We start from the raw sequence: 23,676 nt of genomic DNA on the forward strand, positions 1-23,676 counted from the left end.
TTTTCAATCTCCAAGTCAAATGAAACAAACAGATAATGAAATTAAAATATACTAGAAAAATGTTGTATTTGAATAAAAATCACAACCAAAAGCAATTAAATAGGTTCTGTCTCAGCAAGGATGGGTTACGGGACCGTCAATATAAACATTTAAATTGATAAATAATATGTCTAAATTAAGTTTTGACAAACAAAGCACTTGCACTTAACAGGGAGGCAAATGTAGAGTAGTCAATACTTGATTTAGCATTATTTGGGACGTTATCGTACATTTACGTTAAAAGCTTTTTTTCACAGATAGCTCAAAGGTTGACGGCAGATTTGCATCGACCTTTCAGGAAATGTCAGAACTGCGATAAGGGAAAAAGTGATTACAGTTTTTGGTTGATCCGGATCGCAGGGTGGATTTAGTACGTTTTTACTATTGGGAGAAAGGGCCTGGCAAAGGTCTACGCTCTCCAAGTGCTTTCTAGTTTGATTTGTGGGACATAATTTTATTTTTTTTTAAACATTGGTAGCACTCCAAACCGTACTACTCATGGGCCCTCTGTTGCGGTTCCATGTTCCACTGTATTGGTAAATAAATATTTTAGTGCCTTTTAAACTAAATTTGCCGTCATTTATAGTCTGTTTTATTACACAGATCATGTCTCGATTTAAATGTAATTTAGCTTATCTCATTTTTCCTATCCCTTTTTGTATGTGTTGAATTGTTTACATGTATCCCATTTTCAGGACTAAAAAGGGCAATTAAAATCCTTCTTTATCCCTCAAAAGCCGACAGTGCGCCTTATAACTCGGTGCGCCTAATGTACGGAATAAATCTTTATTGGGTACATGGTGTAATGATAAGTGTGACCAGTAGATGGCAGTCAAACATAAGAGATATTAGTAAACTGCAATATGTTGGGAATATGACTCAAGTAAACAACACCAACATTTTATATGTTCCATTGAAAATATAGAACATTACACAAGGCGCTCAAAAATCTATCAAAATGTTTTGGTACGACTTTGGTAAGCTATGAAGCCGCACCCCTTGATGGATTGTATTATTATGGTGTGCGATAAGGTAAGACATATCTGGCGTTTTGTTTTGCAATATTATGCAAAAGCCACTTTTCTTACCTTCTGGAAACTGCAGATCTGTTTTTGGGATCTGCATGAATCCTAAAAAAATTGCACGCGTCCACCTATGTAGTCGATAGTCTTCTTCTTTTTCTCTATCTTCTTGTTATGGTACATTTATCCTCCGCTGTTACCATTTCTAATATAAAGTAGTGAAAAGTTCCTATTTATATCGGTCAGTAAATTTGCCATGAAAGTGCTAAAACATACCGGTGTAGTGAGTTTACATTATTCACCCAAGGAACTTTAGAGTGTTCCGGTTGGATGTTTTTTTACAAGACACATTTCCTGCCTTGTTGTTGTTTCCTGATGAGGAGATGCTGCCCCGTTATTGATTTAAGTACAGTCTCAATGTCATTAAAACAGTTAGCCCCATTTTTTGACACTTCTTCCACTCCCGTCCTTGCACGCTACACCGCTGCAACAAAGATGACGGGGAGAAGACGCTGGCGAAGGTGAACCACGTAAATAAGACCGCCCACATAACGACGCATCCGGAAGCGATTGTCAGAAAGCGGCTTGAAGATGATCTTTGAAACATCATCTATGCAACAATTTGATCAATGAAACACCATTACATGTTATGTAGACCACAAGGAAATATTTTACATTTAGAAAAAAATAATAATAACATGACTCCTTTTAATGTGCCTTATAATCCTGTGCGCCTTATATATGAAAAAAGATTGAAAATAGACCATTCATCGGCAGTGCGCCTTATGTCCTTTAAAATAAAATAAATTCATTGTCCTGTACATTTAACATGTTCCAAAGTAATACATTTATTGGTTAATGGGCAAAAATCAGTCAGTCGTCAATTCCTAAGATAAAACAAACAAACAATGAGAAAGTAAGGCTTTTTCTAATTTTCCATCAGAGGCAACTATAGAGAGTGCCACCCTGGATAATTATTACATTTCTCTGCTTCATTCAGGCCTCTCCAATGTTGAATATTAACACAACAGTAGTGCTTGGCGGTACTTAAAAGGTTTTGGCTCTTTCTCTGCTCAGCCAGGAGGTGGCATTAAAGCTCAAAAATGACCTTATGAAAAATACAGTGTTTTATGACGTACTTTGAAAAAATCAGCATAACATCTTTGCAAGGAAAAAAACAAAGAAAGACAAAATAACATTTTATGTTGATTGCAATGCTTTGTCATGTGTCATATTTTTAGTGTCTATTTCTTTCATTTAGTGTCTATTTCATATCAGTAGAGCTAACTAACCCATATACTTCCCTATTAAACCCACCCGACCACAAAAGTAGCTTTTATTGTGATTGCCAAAGGAATGCAATATATCTGTGGGAGTAGGTGTCTAATTGGCATAATTGGACATTACAATTGAAGTAGTAGAAGTGACAAAAAGTGTGCAAATACATTAAAAAGCCAAACAAATATGCACTTTCTTCTGTTTGCTGTCTGTTTTATTGTGGTGTCGCAAGCAAGACATGTGAGTGCATTCAATGACATCATGAAGAGGGCCACAGTTTCAGAAGTCTAAGGGCTCAGGGGCCGGATGTCGAAATTTGGATGTTTCGTCAGAAAGGTTCTATTTCTTTGAGACTGTGTTTACTTAATTGCAGAGTAAACACATCTCCTTTCACACTGAACTGTCAATGAATCAATAATTCTGCCCTCACTTGCGTTTCCGGTGTGTTTCATGCTATTATGGCTGGGCAATATGGACGAAAAAGTATATCTATTTTTTTTACTTAAACTGGAAATTCCGATATGTATCTCGATATATTTTCCAGTGAAAGTATACATAAAAAGATATTCATTTTTGAGCGATATTCACTGAAATTGAAGTGAATGACAACTGTACTGTAAACACTTTTTTAACCCAGTTAGTCAAGATGGGTGTTAACAGCACAGAAAATTAACTGTTTAAGTAGCACAGAATTACATAACATAAATAAAGTTGAAAAATATTATTTCTACCTAATATAAATAACATAGCTGTGCAAATATTACAAAATGTATCAAACTCAGATGAAAAATAAATTTACAGGCAGGCACTTTTTAATTCCCAGTCGATGATGTAATGCAGGGTTCCCCAACCTTTTTTCCACACACACACACACACACAGGAGGACAGAGTGTAGGTATTAGAGATGCGCGGATAGGCAATTATATCATCCGCATCACCAAAGTCGTCATCCACCCGCCGTACACCCGAACCAACATTTTATCAGGACCGTACCCGCCCGCCAACTGCCCGCTGAAATACATCAGAGGTTGTCAGCCTTTACCACTCACAGAGCTATTTAAATCTGTTTCACAGAGTAATGATGACAATTGGAACCGCTACCGTTCCCGCGACTATCCAATAGCATTCATCCTGATTACAAGAATATGTGCGTGCTGTGAAGCCATTGCCTTTGACACCTTCAACAACATGTACGAACCAATTGTTGGTCCGGCAACAAGCTGTGTGCAGCTTCCGGAATTACACGTTCAACATTGAAAGGTATACTGGGTGATACAGAGTACACTGATGGTTGTGATATAAACAACTTTAACACTTACTAATATGCGCCACGCTGTGAAGCCACACCCAACAAGATTGACAAACACATTTCGGGAGAACATCCTCACAGTAACACAACATAAACGCAACACAACAAATACCCATAATCCTTTGTATCCGTGAAACTCCCTGAATATATTTTACACCCCCGCGTCCCCACCCCCGCACACCTTACCGACGCACGGGGGCGGGGTTTGCTGCTAGCTGGGTGTATAAAATAGTCAGGAAGTGTCATGAATACAAAGGATTATGGGTATTTGTTGTGTTGCGTTTATGTTGTTACTGTGAGGATGTTCTCCCGAAATGTGTTTGTCTTTCTTAATTGGTGTGGATTCACAGCGTGGCGCATATTACTAAGAGTGTTAAAATTGTTTATATCACAACCATTAGTGTACTCTGTGTCACCCAGTATGCTTTGTAGTCGTGTGCGTGTTGCCGCGGAAACCACACACAACATGATGCTGGACTGAAAAGCAGATCGTACATGTTATAGTAGGCGACAAAGCCAATGGCTTCGTAGCACGCCCTAATACTTATCTGAGTGACTACCGGCAGTCATTCAAGAGAATAATAGCGTCTCTTGTTGTCTTCTTCGCTTTGTGACACGGGTCTTAAATGGCACTTTGAATGGCAAAGGATACCGATCACAGAACCATGCATATCAAATATTTCCGGATGGTTCAACCGCCACCCGCCCGAATCTATCCATCCATCCATTTTCTACCGCTTATTCCCTTTTGGGGTCGCGGGGGGTGCTGGCGCCTATCTCAATCTAATTAAAATCTATTTTTTCGTCATATCAACCGCCCGACCCGCGGTTTATCCGCGGACTCCGTGGATGAGACTGAAAACCACATATCTCTAGTAGGTATACAGAACATCAGAGGGTCAATTGTGCGTGAAAATGAGAGCAGACAGTGTTGACAATGTTGCAACCTTGTGTGGGAACCGCAGGTGCAGAAACACAAAAGAAGAATCCCTGTGGGATGCAGAAACTGGCAGAGGAATTTTCCTTGCAACGTTCATATTTACCTTAGCCCAATAAACATCTGATCAGTATTTTAACATAAAAGTGTTTGATTGTGAGGCATTAAAAACCACAAAATGCAACGGGTCCATCAGACCCACAAACGCTGGCTGAGTAACAACAATATGAACATTACACAAGCTTTTCTTGCCAGAGAGTTAGTTAACAAATAATACATAAAACAACTCTATTACGAACACTAAACATCACAAAATCAGCAATTGCAATACAAAACAAAGTAAATATATTTATGGCAAATATCTACTTACAAATGTTTGTTTCGTGTTGAAACTTATTTAGTGTGGATTTCTACCCTCTTTGCTGATCTGGAACAGTGTGTGCAACATATAAAATGTCCGACAGGAAACAGCGACTTGAGCATCGGCTCAGGGCAAACCTTCATACTTTGTTGTTGTTAAAAGTTCAATTTTTGCAATTTGTTAGGATTTTTTTTTCCAGGGTTGAATGAGTATTCTTGTTCTATTAAGCCCGCTGTTGCTTCATCGGGACTCATGTGCCCGACTATGACTATGGAGTACTGCATATAGTACACAAGTTGGAATGGTTTTATCAAGCCCATCAGGTCTATGTTAGGTGGGCCAAATGAAAAGCTTTGGTGGTTGCACTTATTTAGATGGATGGGAAGGTGAGTGTAGGAGAACCCACTGCAGGTTGAGAAGAATGAAACATACTTTCATGTCAGTCTAACTTGTCCATTAAGACCAGGGAAAATGAAACATAAAATAAAAATACCATCAGGGGTCTGAAGTCTTTGTGAGTAAAAAGTTGCTTTGTTATTCTCTGACAGACCGGGTGTGTATGAGCTGTGCTAAAATGCAGCGTTACGACACTATCTACTAGAAAGTCTCATTATAATGTGTTTATGACTGTATTGTGATGGGACGCGACAATACATTACAATGTGTGTGTTCACATTCCTCATGTTTGGTTCCTTTGAAAGGAACTCTGGTGCGTTTGTTTGGTGTGGTGTAAAAGTGATGTCCCAGATTGGTAGGGCAGAGGTCTTCAACATGGGGTCCGCAGGGGTATTGTGAATTCTTTGATTGATTAGATTTTTTAAATATTTTTTTTTATATTTAAAATGTTTCCTCTTTTTTAAGTGTCTTCAAACATACATTGACATTGCCCCAATACAATGTATTGTAGTTTAAAAAATTGCAGTGACATGTATAGTGACAATAATAATAATAGTTATATTTAATGTTAACATTTAAGATAGCTTGCGATTAGGCGTGCTGTTGTCGGATTGAATAGCGCACCAGTTGCCAGCCTGCAATTAGCACTTTAGTTTTCAGCTAACAATTGGCGCTCTAGATGTCAGCTGGCGATTAGCGCGCCAGTTGTCATCTCGCAATGAGTGCGCAAATAGCTCGCGACTGGCGCACCAGTTTTGAGCTAGCCATTGGCGCGCTAGCTGACCGCTAGAGTAATGCACCAGTTGTCAAGTTGTCAGCTAGCGATTTGCGCGCTTTAGTCGGCAGGCAGCGATTTGCGCGCTTTAGTCGGCAGACAGCGATTAACGCGGTATAATTGTCAGACAATGATTTGCGCGTTTTAGTCGGCAGGCATCGATTAACGCGCTATAGTTGTCAGACAGCGATTTGCGCGCTTTAGTCGGCAGACATCGATTAACGCGCTATAGTTGTCAGACAACAATTTGCGCGCTTTAGTCGGCAGACAGCGATTTGCACGCTTTAGTCGGCAGATAGCGATTAACGCGCTATAGTTGTCAGACAAAGATTTGCGCACTTAAGTCGGCAGACATTGATTTGCGCGTTTTTGTCGGCAAATAGCGATTAGCGCGCTATCGTTGTCAGACATCGATTTGCGCGCTTTAATCGTCAGACAGCGATTTGCGCGCTTTAGTCGGCAGATAGCAATTAACGCTGTATCGTTGTCAGACATCGATTTGCGCGCTTTAGTTGTCAGCTAGCGCACCAGTTTTGAGCTAGCCATTATCACGCTAGCCGTCAGCTCGCGAGTAACGCACCAGTTATCAGCTAGCGATTAGCTTACAGTTGTCAGCTAGAGATTAGTGCTTTAGTTGTCAGAATGTAATTTGTGCGCTTTAGTTGTCAGACATCGATTTGCGCGCTTTAGTCGTCAGACATCGATTCGCGTGTTTTAGTCGGCAGACATCGATTTTGCGCGCTTTAGTCGTCAGACAGCGATTTGTGCGCTATCGTTGTCAGACATCGATTTGCGCGCTTTAGTTGTCAGCTAGCGCACCAGTTTTGAGCTAGCCATTATCACGCTAGCCGTCGGCTCGCGAGTAACGCACCAGTTATCAGCTAGCGATTAGCTTACAGTTGTCAGCTAGAGATTAGTGCTTTAGTTGTCAGAATGTAATTTGTGCGCTTTAGTTGTCAGACATCGATTTGCGCGCTTTAGTCGTCAGACATCGATTCGCCTGTTTTAGTCGGCAGACATCGATTTTGCCCGCTTTAGTCGTCAGACAGCGATTTGTGCGCTATCGTTGTCAGACATCGATTTGCGCGCTTTAGTCGGCAGACAGCGATTTAAGCGCTATCGTTGTCAGACATCGATTTGCGCGCTTTAGTTGTCAGCTAGCGCACCAGTTTTGAGCTAGCCATTATCACGCTAGCCGTCAGCTCGCGAGTAACGCACCAGTTATCAGCTAGCGATTAGCTTACAGTTGTCAGCTAGAGATTAGTGCTTTAGTTGTCAGAATGTAATTTGTGCGCTTTAGTTGTCAGACATCGATTTGCGCGCTTTAGTTGTCAGCTAGCGCACCAGTTTTGAGCTAGCCATTATCACGCTAGCCGTCAGCTCGCGAGTAACGCACCAGTTATCAGCTAGCGATTAGCTTACAGTTGTCATCTAGAGATTAGTGCTTTAGTTGTCAGAATGTAATTTGTGCGCTTTAGTTGTCAGACATCGATTTGCGCGCTTTAGTCGTCAGACATCGATTCGCGTGTTTTAGTCGGCAGACATCGATTTTGCGCGCTTTAGTCGTCATACAGCGATTTGTGCGCTATCGTTGTCAGACATCGATTTGCGCGCTTTAGTTGGCAGACAGCGATTTAAGCGCTATCGTTGTCAGACATCGATTTGCGCGCTTTAGTTGTCAGCTAGCGCACCAGTTTTGAGCTAGCCATTATCACGCTAGCCGTCAGCTCGCGAGTAACGCACCAGTTATCAGCTAGCGATTAGCTTACAGTTGTCAGCTAGAAATTAGTGCTTTAGTTGTCAGAATGTAATTTGTGCGCTTTAGTTGTCAGACATCGATTTGCGCGCTTTAGTCGGCAGACATCGATTCGCGTGTTTTAGTCGGCAGACATCGATTTTGCGTGCTTTAGTCGTCAGACAGCGATTTGTGCGCTATCGTTGTCAGACATCGATTTGCGCGCTTTAGTCGGCAGACAGCGATTTGTGCGCTATCGTTGTCAGACATCGATTTGTGCGCTTTAGTCGGCAGGTAGTGATTAACGTGCTTTAGTTGTCAGCCAGCGCACCAGTTTTGAGCTAGCCATTATCACGCTAGCCGTCAGCTTGCGAGTAACGCACCAGTTATCAGCTAGCGATTAGCTTACAGTTGTCAGCTAGAGATTAGTGCTTTAGTTGTCAGAATGTAATTTGTGCGCTTTAGTTGTCAGACATCGATTTGCGCGCTTTAGTCGTCAGACATAGATTCGCGTGTTTTAGTCGGCAGACATCGATTTTGCCCGCTTTAGTCGTCAGACAGCGATTTGTGCGCTATCGTTGTCAGACATCGATTTGCGCGTTTTAGTTGTCAGCTAGCGCACCAGTTTTGAGCTAGCCATTATCACGCTAGCCGTCAGCTCGCGAGTAACGCACCAGTTATCAGCTAGCGATTAGCTTACAGTTGTCAGCTAGAGATTAGTGCTTTAGTTGTCAGAATGTAATTTGTGCGCTTTAGTTGTCAGACATCGATTTGTGCGCTTTAGTCGTCAGACATCGATTCGCGTGTTTTAGTCGGCAGACATCGATTTTGCCCGCTTTAGTCGTCAGACAGCGATTTGTGCGCTATCGTTGTCAGACATCGATTTGCGCGCTTTAGTTGTCAGCTAGCGCACCAGTTTTGAGCTAGCCATTATCACGCTAGCCGTCAGCTCGCGAGTAACGCACCAGTTATCAGCTAGCGATTAGCTTACAGTTGTCAGCTAGAGATTAGTGCTTTAGTTGTCAGAATGTAATTTGTGCGCTTTAGTTGTCATACATCGATTTGCGCGCTTTAGTCGTCAGACATCGATTCGCGTGTTTTAGTCGGCAGACATCGATTTTGCCCGCTTTAGTCATCAGACAGCGATTTGTGCGCTATCGTTGTCAGACATCGATTTGCGCGCTTTAGTCGGCAGACAGCGATTTAAGCGCTATCGTTGTCAGACATCGATTTGCGCTCTTTAGTTGTCAGCTAGCGCACCAGTTTTGAGCTAGCCATTATCACGCTAGCCGTCAGCTCGCGAGTAACGCACCAGTTATCAGCTAGCGATTAGCTTACAGTTGTCAGCTAGAGATTAGTGCTTTAGTTGTCAGAATGTAATTTGTGCGCTTTAGTTGTCAGACATCGATTTGCGCGCTTTAGTCGTCAGACAGCGATTTGTGCGCTATCGTTGTCAGACATCGATTTGCGCGCTTTAGTCGGCAGACAGCGATTTAAGCGCTATCGTTGTCAGACATCGATTTGCGCGCTTTAGTTGACAGCTAGCGCACCAGTTTTGAGCTAGCCATTATCACGCTAGCCGTCAGCTCGCGAGTAACGCCCCAGTTATCAGCTAGCGATTAGCTTACAGTTGTCAGCTAGAAATTAGTGCTTTGGTTGTCAGAATGTAATTTGTGCGCTTTAGTTGTCAGACATCGATTTGCGCGCTTTAGTCGTCAGACATCGATTTGCGTGTTTTAGTCGGCAGACATCAATTTTGCGCGCTTTAGTCGTCAGACAGTGATTTGTGCGCTATCGTTGTCAGACATCGATTTGCGCGCTTTAGTCGACAGACAGCGATTTAAGCGCTATCGTTGTCAGACATCGATTTGCGCGCTTTAGTTGTCAGCTAGCGCACCAGTTTTGAGCTAGCCATTATCACGCTAGCCGTCAGCTCGCGAGTAACGCACCAGTTATCAGCTAGCGATTAGCTTACAGTTGTCAGCTAGAAATGAGTGCTTTAGTTGTCAGAATGTAATTTGTGCGCTTTAGTCGTCAGACATCGATTTGCGCGCTTTAGTCGTCAGACATCGATTCGCGTGTTTTAGTCGGCAGACATCGATTTTGCGCGCTTTAGTCGTCAGACAGCGATTTGTGCGCTATCGTTGTCAGACATCGATTTGCGCGCTTTAGTCGGCAGACAGCGATTTGTGCGCTATCGTTGTCAGACATCGATTTGTGCGCTTTAGTCGGCAGGTAGTGATTATCGTGCTTTAGTTGTCAGCCAGCGCACCAGTTTTGAGCTAGCCATTATCACGCTAGCCGTCAGCTCGCGAGTAACGCACCAGTTATCAGCTAGCGATTAGTGTACAGTTGTCAGCTAGAGATTAGTGCTTTAGTTGTAAGAATGTAATTTGTGCGCTTTAGTTGTCAGTCATCGATTTGCGCGCTTTAGTCGTCAGACATCGATTCGCGTGTTTTAGTCGGCAGACATCGATTTTGCGCGCCTTAGTCGTCAGACAGCGATTTGTGCGCTTTAGTCGGCAGATAGTGATTAACGCGCTATTGTTGTCAGCTATCGCACCAGTTTTGAGCTAGCCATTATTGCGCTAGCAGTCAGCTAGCGAGTAACGCACTAGTTATCAGCCAGCGATTAGCGTACAGTTGTCCGCTAAGGATTAGTGCTATAGTTGTCAGACATCGATTTGCGCGCTTTAGTCGGCAGACAGTGGTTTTCATACATATTCAAAAATGCATGAAAATAGAAAAAGATGAGAGGAAAAAAACACATTTTTGTTTTAATATGGTTTCTGTAGGAGGACAACATGACACAAACTTCCCTAATTGTTAGAAATCCCAATACTCTTATCTCTGATAAGAGTATTTGGCGAGCGCCGTTTGGTCCTACTAATTTTGGCAGTCCTTGAACTCACCATAGTTTGTTTACATGTGTAACTCTGTTCAATGATGCCAGAGAAAGACATATTTTATGCCACTCCTTCTTTGTCTCATTTTGTCCGTATTCTGTTTGGTGAACTTTGTTGATGGTATTGACTTGTGTGGAGTGCGAATCAGGCATATTTGGTCAGTGCATGACTGTAAGCTAATCGATGCTAACATGCTATTTAGGCTAGCTCTATGTACATATTGCACCATTATGCCTCACTTGTAGGTAATTTTGAGCTCATTTAATTTCCTTTACTTATGCCCTCTATGTATTTAATTTATATTTGCATGTCTCATAACACATTATCTGTATGTAATAATGGCTACATTTCTGGTAGTTGATTGTGTGCCATGTTGTTCCAGACCAGAGCAAACGTAACCCAGCTTGCATAGATCGTTATGAATCCAATAAAAGAAGACAGCCTGGCGTTCCTTTAACTAGGACACACACATCTATACCTTTGGTCATTCTAAGCCGGTCATTTTCAGGAGTTATTTCCCCCTCTGAAAAGCCTGCATTTTACTAAAGTTTTAGTATGTCGTAAAAATGTGTAGAATAAATATTTAATTTTAACATTTCTGTCAACGAAGATTTGCAACAGCCTGTGACACATTGTCATTTTGATAGTATGGTATTATGGTCTGTATGGTCTCCTGCCGGCCCCACTATGGACTGGACTTTCACAATATTATGCGAGACCAGGGGTCTCAGACACGCGGCCCGCGGGCGAAATGCGACCAGCGAGACGCTATTTTGCGGCCCCACCTTAATATGAAAGTTTAATGTTAGCGCGCCCCGCAAGTTTTATTTGAATGGCGCTTTTGATTGATTGATACTTTTAATAGTAGATTGCACAGTACAGTACATATTTCGTACAACTGACCACTAAATGGTAACACCCGAATACGTTTTTCAACTTGTTTAAGTCGGGGTCCACGTTAATCAATTCATGACAGCCTTGTATTATTTGGGTCCAAAATGGCTCTTCCAACGTTGTGGGTTGCCTACCCCTGCGTTAGTGGAAAAGCGGCAAGTGAGTTAAAGCGACAGAGACGTTGCCATGAAGACGAGAGTTTTCTCACGTGCCCGGCTGCAGTCACACCGCAACACCTGTCCCCGACAACCTGGACCAATTCAAAATGTTTATTTGTATTTTTATTATTATTATTGTTTAATTTGCATTGCCTTACACCAGTGGTTCTCGACCATTTTTCAGTGATGTACCCCCTATGAACATTTCTTTAATTCAAGTACCCCCTAATCAGAGCAACGCATTTTTGTATGAAAAAAAGAGATAAAGAAGTAAAATACAGCACTATGTCATCAGTTTCTGATTTATTACATTGTATAACAGTGCAAATTATTGCTCATTTGTGGTGGTCTTTCTTGAACTATTTGGGAAAAAAAGATATAAAAATAACTAAAAACTTGTTGAACAATAAACAAGTGATTCAGTTATAAATAAGGATTTCTACACATAGAAGTAATCATCAACTTAAAGTGTCCTCTTTGGGGATTGTAATAGAGATCCATCTGGATTCATCAACTTAATTCTAAACATTTATCCACAAAAAAGAAATCTTTAACATCAATATTTATGGAACATGTCCACAAAAAAATCTAGCTGTCAACACCAAGTATTGCATTGTTGTATTTTTTGCTCACAGTTTATGAACTTACATTCATATTTTGTTAAAGTATTATTTAATAAATATATTTATAAAGGATTTTCGAATTGTTGCTATTTTTAGAATATTAAAAAAAAAATCTCACGTAACCCTTGGCATACCTTCAAGTACCCCCAGGGGTACGCGTACCCCCATTTGAGAACCACTGCCTTACACGATGAACACTACACATATTTCTATGATGCCAGATAACACTTGGTGAGCCCTCACTTTTTTGCGCTCACTATCCAGGTACTATCCGCCGGCCACTGTGTTGCTGTAGGGAGGGAAAGCGGAACGACACACATTGCGGTCATAATATTATTCTACGTGCATCGGGTAATTACAAATATATTCCATGCTGAAAAGTATGCAAAAAACATTTTTAGGAAATGTTTTCTTGCGGCCCAGCCTCACCCAGACTCTGCATCCAGTGGCCCCCAGGTAAAGTGAGTTTAAGACCCCTGTGCTAGACCCACTCAACGTCCATTGCATCCGGTCTCCCCTCGAGGGGGTCACCCACATCTGCGGTCCTCTCCAAGGTTTCTCATACTTATTCACATTGACATACCACTGGGTTGTGAGTTTTTCCTTGCCCTTATGTGGGCTTTGAACCGAAGATGTTGTTGTGGCTTGTGCAGCCCTTTGAGACACTTGCAATTTAGGGCTATAGAAATAATCATTGATCGATTGATTTCTTGATAATATAGCTAACATAGACACTTATATCATGTGTTGACATCATTATATCACTTATAGAAGGCTTCACATTTATGGCGGATTTTTTATCGTATTTTTGGTCCAATATTCACGACTACGCCCTCAAAAGCCTCACCATGAAAAAGAGCCACTGGGTCAGTAGTCCAGATGAAAAAGAAGGTCTTTCCCTCTCAGATGTTTGGACTTTCATCAGCTGCACTGGTCAAACAGTGACCACCAACAATGAGCAATGAAACGCCACATTAATAAACTAATCTTCTGTGCGCTCCTTCGCAAGGGCAAGCTCTGTAAACTTTATCCGACGGTGACACATTAATCCAACACAAAGAAGTGCCTAGGGCAGTGGTTCTCAAACCTTTTTTTTTTTTTTTTTTTAACCAAGTACCACCTCACACAACACTTGGCTCTCCAAGTACCACCATCCTGACCCACAGTAAAATACAGTAGCGTAGTAGGCATAAGTAGGGCTTTAGCGCCGACCTAGGGGCTCCTTGGAGCTTTTTCAAAAATGTATGAAAATTGAAAAAGATGAGGAAAACATTTTTTGTTTGTTTTGATATGGTTTCTGTAGGACAAAGATGACACAAAATCTTTAGAAATCCAACTGTTTACATCAAACATGCTTCACTGATGAGAGTATTTGGCGCGCCCCTTTTTGTCCTAATTTTGGAAGTCATTGAACGCACCGTAGTGTGTTTACATGTACAACTTTCCTTGATGCTGCCACAGAAAGACGTGTTTTATGCCACTCCTTCTTTGTCTCATTTTGTCCACCAAATGTTTTATGCTGAGGTGAGATTTTGAGCTATTGATGTAATCATAGTCGTATCGACTAGATACACTCCTGTATTTGGTATCATTTCAGTGGATGTCAGGTGTAGATCCACCAATGGCGTTTGTTTACATTGTGACGCCGGTGAGCTACGGTGTGTAGTGAAGCATGTTTAGCTATTCCTCGTCCTGCAGGGATGATACTTGTCAGAAACGTACTTTATTTGTCGCCATGGAGGCGAGGATTAGTTATTTAGAAGTAGCTAAAACACTGCAGATTGCGGCTGGACTTGAGCCGATAGCTACCTAGCCATGTCTTAAAAAACATCTTCCTGAGGGGGCTTCAGTGTTATAATTTCACCATAATCGTTAGTTTTTAAGCCATAATGCGCATGTTCTCCCTTTTCTGTCTACACACTGTGTTTGCTTGTAAGTACTCTGTGATTGTGCGCTGCCGAACATGCTCCTCTGCTTGTAAACCAGCAATGACACGACGGGACGTCGACGGGGGTCGGGGGACTGGTACTTTTAGAGGCGTTATAGTATCGAATATGATTCATTAGTATCGCGGTACTATACCAATAATGGTATACTGTACAACCCTCGCGTAACATTGTATCCCTACTAACATTAAAAAATTAAAAAGTATACATAACCTTACAAAAAACAACAACATGATGAATATAGTTTTTTAATCTGTAACAGAAAAGGTTAGAAGTGCATAAATTTGCCTGAAATTAAAAAAATGTTTTATTCTTATTTAAACTATAAAAATGTTTTGCCCTATTTGAACGATTTGATACTGAACAATAAAATTACATAAACTCAATAAATAATAATAAGTTCCAATTGATCAGCAACATTAACTCAAGAGCACAATGTGTAAAACACTTTAACCTTCAAAACAAAATGATTTGTGCTGATTTGTTCATAAAAATGAGGAAGTCAGGATGAATGGCTACAACAAGCGCGTTTTGTAGTGTACAGCTTTTTGAAGTGGGGTTTGAAGCATGATACTGATAAAGCGCCCGCGAGATTCAAACCACAACCACCAAGGCTGTTTGAGAAGGACCGTTCTATACACACTATTTTAAATTATTACTGATTGTTTTTTCACTTTTACAAAATAGTTTAGTAATGATGCAGTAATTCAATATAATGTGTTTGCATCTGTTCATACACAAATCACGGACTTGTATCCTAAACTAGTCTTTAGCCTGTCTTACCTTGAACAAAACTGTTGAGTGTCACTCCCTCCACCTCGCTCTTCTTCTTCTTCATCTTGCTTCGCCAATGTACCGCTCAAAATGCCGTCTGGGCCTAGGCCACAACGAGAGAAAAATGACAGAGCTGCGTGTTGTAGGAGAAGGCTGCTATCGAGAGTGGAGGCCCACAGGTAGATGGAGGCCAGCCACCGACAATGAGTAACACCTTAATGTCCTCTCGGCCAATGATAGTGAGGCAAACGGATAATAAGGAAACTTTTAGATTTGGGGGAAGGAAGGTAGGTGAGGGCACTGCGGTGAACCCTTGGTGTTGGAGGTCAATGGAGCGGTGGACGACTGCAGTTTAGCAAAGCCATCAGTGACATTATAATACCAAAAGAGACTCATCAGGATCGGAGTTTGTGTCTTTGTTATGAAAACTTTTTTTTTTTTTAACACTGAATTTATGTAACTGATTGCATTTGAATTTTGTCAACTGAAAATGTATGGCTGGATGGATAGGATTGTTTTGCATGAAATTATGCTGACAAGTGAATAAAAATGAGTGGGCAAAGTGTTTCTTTGAAAATTCAGTGTAAAGAAAATTCAGTTTATAAAAAAAATTGCAGCTTCAAAATTTAAGACCCGCTCAAGTCTGAAGCAATCGATGGTGTTGCCGAACCAGCCAATCAGGTGTCAGGTTTCCAGTCTACACACCTACAGTACAATCAACCCCAAGCGACAACGTAGTGGTTCCCAAAATGTGATTCCAATAGTTTATGATATATGTAACTCTCTTAGGCCCCTTCTACCCTAAGGCGGCTACGGTTATCCTGGGTAAATCCCACCTTATATATATATTAGGGGTGTGGGAAAAAAATCGATTCGATTATGTTGTGCGATTCAGAATCGATTGTCATTTTTTTTTTAAATCGATTTTTTATTTATTTATTTTTTTTAATTTTTTTCATCAATCCAACAAACCACTACACAGCAATACCATGACAATTCAATCCAATTCCAAAACCAAACCTGACCCAGCAACACTCAGAACTGCAATAAACAGAGCAATTGAGAGGAGACACAAACACGACACAGAACAAACCAAAAGTAGTGAAACAAAAATGAATATTATCAACAGTATCAATATTAGTTAAAATTTCAGCATAGCAGTGATTAAAAATCCTTCATTGACATTATCATTAGACCTTTATAAAAATAAAGAATAATAGTGTCACAGTGGCTTACACTTGCATCGCATCTCATAAGCTTGACAACACACTGTGTCCAATGTTTTCACAAAGATAAAATAAGTCATATTTTTGGTTCATTTAATAGTTAAAACAAATTTACATCATTGCAATCAGTTGATAAAATGTGTCCTTTACAATTATAAAAGCTTTGTTTTGAATAATCTACTATTCTGCTAGCATGTCAGTAGACTGGGGTAGATCCTGCTGAAATCCTATGTATTGAATGAATACAGAATCGTTTTGAATCGGAAAAATATTGTTTTTGAATCGAGAATCGCATCGAATCGAAAAAAATCTATATGTTATCGAATCGTGACCCCAAGAATCGATATTGAATCGAATCGTGGGACACCCAAAGATTCGCAGCCCTAATATATATATATATATATATATATATATATATATATATATATATATATATATATATATATATATATATAGCTAGTATTGATGTTATTCGAACACTGATACAGTTTGCAGTTAAATAAAGGAGTGAACATCCCAGTAAACAAAGTAAAGACTTTATAAACAAGTTGTGACAACGTTCACGACACATCGCCTGCTGCAAAACATCAACTAGTTTTCTCCTTCGCTCTATACTTTTAGTGTGGGGACAAGTGTCTCCAATATTGTCCACACCTGTCTCCATCTAAACACAGCAGTGCGCTCTTAAACGCACGGCGGGAAGTGAGGGAAAATGACGTTAAACCGAGGGGAAATCTCTGTAGCAAACTCGGTGTCGTTGGTCCGCCATGATTATCAAGCCAAATGACGATAGTGCGCATGTGCCTGACTTTGTGTTGCCGAAAATGCATTAATAAATGACGTTTTTTCGGTCATCAAAGAATTAAACGGTATTACTAACCTTCAGGAATTATTCCAAATTATCATTGTACCGACTCGGAGAAGGCATTCGACTGTGTCCCTCAGGAAGTCCTGTGGGGAGTGCTCAGAGAGTATGGGCTATCGGACTGTCTGATTGTGGCGGTTCGCTCCCTGTACGATCAGTGCCAGAGCTTGGTCCGCATTGCCGGCAGTAAGTCGGACACGTTTCCAGTGAGGGTTGGACTACGCCAAGGCTTCCCTTTGTCACCGATTCTGTTCATAACTTTTATGGACAGAATTTCGAGGCGCAGTCAAGGCGTTGAGGGGATCCGGTTTGGTGGCTGCAGGATTAGGTCTCTGCTTTTTGCAGATGATGTGGTCCTGATTGCTTCATCCGGCCAGGATCTTCAGCTCTCACTCGATCGGTTGGCAGCCGAATGTGAAGCGACCGGGATGAGAATCAGCACCTCCAAGTCTGAGTCCATGGTTCTCGCCCGGAAAAGGGTGGAGTGCCATCTCCGGGTTGGTGAGGAGACCCTGTCCCAAGTGGAGGAGTCCAAGTATCTCGGAGTCCAGGGAAGAGTGGATCGTGAGATCGAGTCAGTAATGCGGACGCTGTATCGATCCGTTGTGGTGAAGAAGGCAAAGCTCTCAATTTACCGGTAGATCTACATTCCCATTCTCACCTATGGTTATGAGCTTTGGGTTATGACCGAAAGGCCAAGATCACGGGTACAAGCGGCCGAAATGAGTTTCCTCCGCCGGGTGGCGGGGCTCTCCCTTTAGAGATAGGGTGAGAAGCTCTGCCATCCGGGAGGAACTCAAAGTAAAGCCGCTGCTCCTCCACATTGAGAGGAGCCAGATGAGGTAGTTCGGGCATCTGGTCAGGATGCCAACCGAACGCCTCCCTAAGGAGGTGTTTAGGGCACGTCCAACCGGTAGGAGGCCACGGGGAAGACCCAGGACACGTTAGGAAGACTATGTCTCCCGGCTGGCCTGGGAACGCCTCGGAATCGCCCGGGAAGAGCTGGACGAAGTGGCTGGGGAGAGGAAAGTCTGGCCTTCCCTGCTTAGGCTGCTGCCCCCGCGACCTGACCTGGGATAAGCGGAAGAAGATGGATGGATGGACGTCCACATCGCAAACATGCTGACAACGCTGGACACTCACAATGGTGTGTGTTTTGTTTACATCCAATTTTAGTAGCTGGGTTTTCAGTGATCTACGATCTGAACCGAGGGTGCTGTTGTGGCTTGTGCAGCCCTTTGAGACACTTGTGATTTAGGGCTATATAAATAAACATTGATTGATTGATCAAAATCTTTTTTCGGGGTCAATATTTTGGTAAATCCCTTGTCAATGGTGCGCAAATAATAGGTTATATTTATACTGTAACGACCTGCTAATGTTAATGTTTTATGTTGGTGTGGTTTGGATTTGATGTCAGTTTTTCCCATGTTTACAAACACACCGTCCGTGCCTGCAAGGTGACTGGCGGAGAATGAGGAAGTGTTGTTGTGTATCCGGGGGAAGCACGGAGATGAAAGTGTTTGCACGGGAGGTAAAACCTGTTGGAATTGGGCAGTTTGTTATCATAGGATTGGTGATGAAAGTTAAAAATAGCGTCAGACTTTGTGACTTATTCTGGGGGTTACAATATATTATATTACTTTAATTCATTTTCAAGTACAACAAAAAAGCCCTTCTTTACAAGCAGTGACGGTAATAAAAATGCTGTGACGGCACACCACATTCAATGTCCTCATGTGTCCAGGAAAGTATTTCTTAAATAAAGGGGAACACAAAAAAATGCATTATTGGCTTTATTTTAACAAAAATCTTATGGTACATTAAACATATGTTTGTTATTGCAAGTTTGTCCTTAAATAAAATAGTGAACATACAAGACAACTTGTCTTTTATTAGTAAGTAAGCAAACAAAGGGCTCCTAATTTAGCTGCTGACATATGCAGTAACATATTGTCATTTTCCATTCTGTTATTTTGTCAAAATTATTAAGCACAAGTGGTAGAAAATTAATTGTTATTCTACTTGTTCATTTACTGTTTATCTGCTTACTTTCTCTTTCAACATGTTTTGATTGATTGATTTAAACTTGTATTAGTAGATTGCACATTACAGTATATATTAAAAGGTAACACCCGAATAAGTTTTTTAACTTGTTTAAATCGGGGTCCACGTGAATCAATTCATGGTTCTATCTACACTTCTGTTATAATGTAATAATCACTTATTCTTCTGTTGTTTGATACTTTAATGTAGTTTTAGATGATACCACAAATGTGGGTATCAATCCGATACCAAGTCGTTACAGGATCATACATTGGTCATATCCAAAGTCCTCATGTGTCCAGGCACATATTTCCCGAGTTTATAAACATAATATACATTTTAAAAAAACGAAAGACGATGTTGTGATGCCAAAAATATTGATGTAATCATACAGGTTACTGGTACTTTTTAGAGGCGGTGTAGTACCTAATATGATTCATTAGTAGCGCGGTAATATACTAATACCGGTATACTGCACAACCCCTACAGCAGACCTGGGCAATATAAGACCCGGGGGCCACATGCGGCCTGTTAAGCTTTTCAATCTAGCCCGCCGGACATTCCCCAATTTTTTTTTTAGATTTTTAAAATGAAAAGTGTAGCTGCTATTATGATGTGCAGTAATGTTTTCTAATGACCTGAAGTCTTGAACTATACAAAGTATTTCAATGGTTGAAATCTCCGCTTTTGCATGATATACTAGTTACTATGGTAATCTAATTAGTTACTATGGTCATCTAAGTCACAGCAGCTCAGACGATGCAACAAGCAGTGTGGGCGGGGAGCGTTTCCACAGAGTGTTTCCAGAGGGTCAGCCTGAAATGCGGGTGTCAGGGACAGACGCGGAAGAAGATTTTTATAACAAAGTTGTAAAGCCTAGTGATGTATCAGATATATCATATTTTAGGTACTTTTTGGGTTTTTTTTTACCCTTCGTGTTCATATATTGCTCTGTTTGGGTTGTTGTACTTGTGTAGCGCTTTTCTACCCCTTTTTATGGAGCCCAAAGCGCTTTGACAGCATTTCCACATACGCCCATTCACACACTGACGATGGGAGCTGCCATGCAAGGCACTCACCAGGACCCATCAGGAGCAAGGGTGAAGTGTCTTGCCCAAAGACACAACGGATGTGACTAGGATGGTAGAAGGTGGGGATTGAACTAGTAACCCTCAGATTGCTGGCACAGCCACTCTACCAACTTCCCCACGCCGTCCCCCTTTTCCACTTTGCATCAGTCCATCTTAAATGAGCTCTGGCTCAGCGAAGCCGGCGGCGTTCCTGGGTGTTGTTGATAAATGGCTTTCGTTTTGCAAAGTAGAGTTTTAACTTGCACTTACAGATGTAGCGACCAATTTACTGTAGTTACTGACAGTGGGTTGTTGCATTTTTTTGTGTTTCGCTTTATTATAAAATATTTCGATTGAGAGGGTTTGTGATGTTCATATGTTTTCAATATTCAGTGTTTTTTCATTCATAATTAATATTGTAAATTCCACATTCTTTATTTTCATGTACTTTCTGGGTGTCTCATTCAGTATAAAAATGTAAAATTGCAATCCGTTTTTTAAGGCGGTCTGTCATAACGTTTTTAGCATTCAATCAGACATTGTTATGAGGTTTTGTGTTAGTGTTCCTAAAAATAGATATACCGGCCCCCAGACACAATTTTTCTCTAAATTTGGCCCCCCGTGTCAAAAATAATTGCCCAGGTCTGCCCTACAGTGTATGTACTTTAAACTTACTTTCAATCACTTTTTGGCAGGCAAGAATACATTGATTTAATGAACACAACGAAACACTCTATTACAGGGGTCACCAATGCGGTGCCCGCGGGCACCAGGTAGCCCGCTGGCCTGTTCTAAAAATAGATTAAATAGCAGCACTTACCAGTGAGCTGCCTCTATTTTTTAAATTGTATTTATTTACTAGCAAGCTGGTTTCGCTTTGCTCAACATTTTTAATTCTAAGAGAGACAAAACTCAAATAGAATTTGAAAATGCAAGAAAATATTTTAAAGACTTGGTCTTAACTTGTTTAAATAAATTCATTTATTTTTTTACTTTGCTTCTTATAAATTTCAGAAAGAGGATTTTAGAGAAAAAATACAACCTTAAAAATAATTTTAGGATTTTTAACTATTTCTTCAAACTTATTTATGATTAAAATTCAAAAAAATTATTCTGGCAAATCTAGAAAATCTGTAGAATCAAATTGAAATCTTATTTCAAAGTCTTTTGAATTTCTTTTAAAATTTTTGTTCTGGAAAATCCAGAAGAAATAATGATTTGCCTTTGTTAGAAAATTAGCTTGGTCCAATTTGTTATACATTTTAACAAAGTGCAGATTGGATTTTAACCTATTTAAAACATGTCATCAAAATTCTAAAAGTAATCTTAATCAGGAAAAATTACTAATGATATTATATAAATTCTTTTTTTCATTTGTTCAAAAAGATTCGAATTGGCTAGTTTTTGTCTTCATTTTTTTCGGTCGAATTTTGAATTTTAAAGAGTCAAAATTGAAGATAAACTATGTTTCAAAATGTAATTTTCATTTTTTTCGTGTTGTCCCCTCTTTTAAACCGTTCAATTAAGTGTGTTTTTCATCATTTATTCCCTACGAAAAACCTTCTGTAAAAGGAAAAAAAATGTACGACGGAATGACAGACAGAAATACCCATTGTTTTAATATATATATATATCCATCCATCCATCCATTTTCTACCGCTTATTCCCTTTCGGGGTCGCGGGGGGCGCTGGCGCCTATCTCAGCTACAATCGGGCGGAAGGCGGGGTACACCCTGGACAAGTCGCCACCTCATCGCAGGGCCAAGACAGATAGACAGACAACATTCACACTCACATTCACACACTAGGGCCAATTTAGTGTTATATATAGATTTATTTATTAAAGGTTCATGGAGCAAATTGGCTATTTCTGGCAATTTATTGGGACGGCGTGGCGCAGTGGTAGAGTGGCCGTGCGCAACCTGAGGGTCCCTGGTTCAAATCCCACCTAGTACCAACCTCGTCACGTCCGTTGTGTCCTGAGCAAGACACTTCACCCTTGCTCCTGATGGGTGCTGGTTGGCGCCTTGCATGGTAGCTCCCTCCATCAGTGTGTGAATGTGTGTGTGAATGGGTAAATGTGCAAGTAGTGTCAAAGCGCTTTGAGTACCTTGAAGGTAGAAAAGCGCTATACAAGTACAACCCATTTATCATTTATGTAAGTGTGTATCAAACTGGTAGCCCTTGGCATTAATCAGTACCCAAGAAGTAGCTCTTGGTTTCAAAAAGGTTGGTGAGCCCTGCTCTATTAATATTTATTACGTGTATGAACAAAGAACATTTAATATTGTATGCAGCTTCTAAACAACATGGGATCAGTAATTACAGTCCTTCACTATCTCTTTAATACCACAAAAATGGCAAACTTTTCTAATTTTTCCGACACATTAAAGGCTTGAGTATTTTCAAACGCATAAAGTTCCAACAACTGCGTTTATAAAAGGTTTAGTCTTACACGTAGTCATCAGTTGTGGACTGACGAGGGCATCACTTTTTGGCAAGCAAGGAGTCACTTTTCGGCACAACACCGGCACTGACTTTAAGACACATCTCAAACATATCCCGCCAATTTAGTTTTCGAACTCGGCGTCCTGTCTGTAAAAGCCACATTGTTAGATAAAACGAAGCACTTACCGTTATGATGATGGCCATGTTAGTACCGCTGGCCGCCATGCCGTACCGGAGGTGAGAAGCGGGAGTCCGCCTCTTTGCCGCTCGAGACCCGTGTCACGTGACTGGAACCCCGGCACATGATTGGCCAGTTCTGTGAAACAAGCATATCGCTTTTATCTTCATTTACCGGAAAAGAGTCTTGCGTCTTAAAGCAGTAAATATTTCTGCACTTCCTTTTTTTTTTTTTTTTTTTACACTGATTTTTTTTTTTTAATATTTCATGAAATTGTCAGCATAATTTGATGTAAAAACAAATATATACATAAAAATATCAGCTCACAAAATTCAAATGCAAAAAAATTCAGTGTCCAATAAGCTTTTGTGTTAAAGACACACATTAACCTTCATACTTATGGGTCCATTTTGGTATTCTAATGCAGTGGTTCTCAACCTTTTTTCAGTGATGTACCCCCCTGTGAACATTTTTTTTAAATCAAGTACCCCCTAATCAGAGCAAAGCATTTTTTGGTTGAAAAAAAGAGACAAAGAAGTAAAATACACCACTACATTGGGGCAAAAAAGTTTTTAGTCAGTCACCGATTGTGCAAGTTCTCCCACTTAAAATGATGACACAGGTCTGTAATTTTCATCACAGTAGATATGGTGTTCTTGGGATGCAACTCAGTATTCTTCTTCCTCCAAA

The 23,676-nt window shown here is 40.7% G+C and overlaps 1 protein-coding gene across 1 annotated transcript in view; it reads right to left on the reverse strand.

Moving 5' to 3' along the window:
- Positions 1-23,098, reverse strand: part of LOC133546255 (solute carrier family 4 member 11-like) — a 112,568-nt gene extending 89,470 nt beyond the window's left edge. The window contains exons 1-2 of the mRNA XM_061892168.1: positions 22,995-23,098; positions 15,163-15,256 (exon numbers count right to left, since the gene is read on the reverse strand). Coding sequence (XP_061748152.1) covers positions 15,163-15,217 — 55 coding nt within the window. The 5' untranslated portion in view covers positions 15,218-15,256; positions 22,995-23,098. The remainder of the gene's footprint in view (positions 1-15,162; positions 15,257-22,994) is intronic.
- Between the last annotated feature and the right edge of the window lie 578 nt (positions 23,099-23,676).

This window comes from Nerophis ophidion, linkage group LG29, assembly GCF_033978795.1.
Source record: "Nerophis ophidion isolate RoL-2023_Sa linkage group LG29, RoL_Noph_v1.0, whole genome shotgun sequence".
Lineage (NCBI taxonomy): Eukaryota > Metazoa > Chordata > Actinopteri > Syngnathiformes > Syngnathidae > Nerophis > Nerophis ophidion.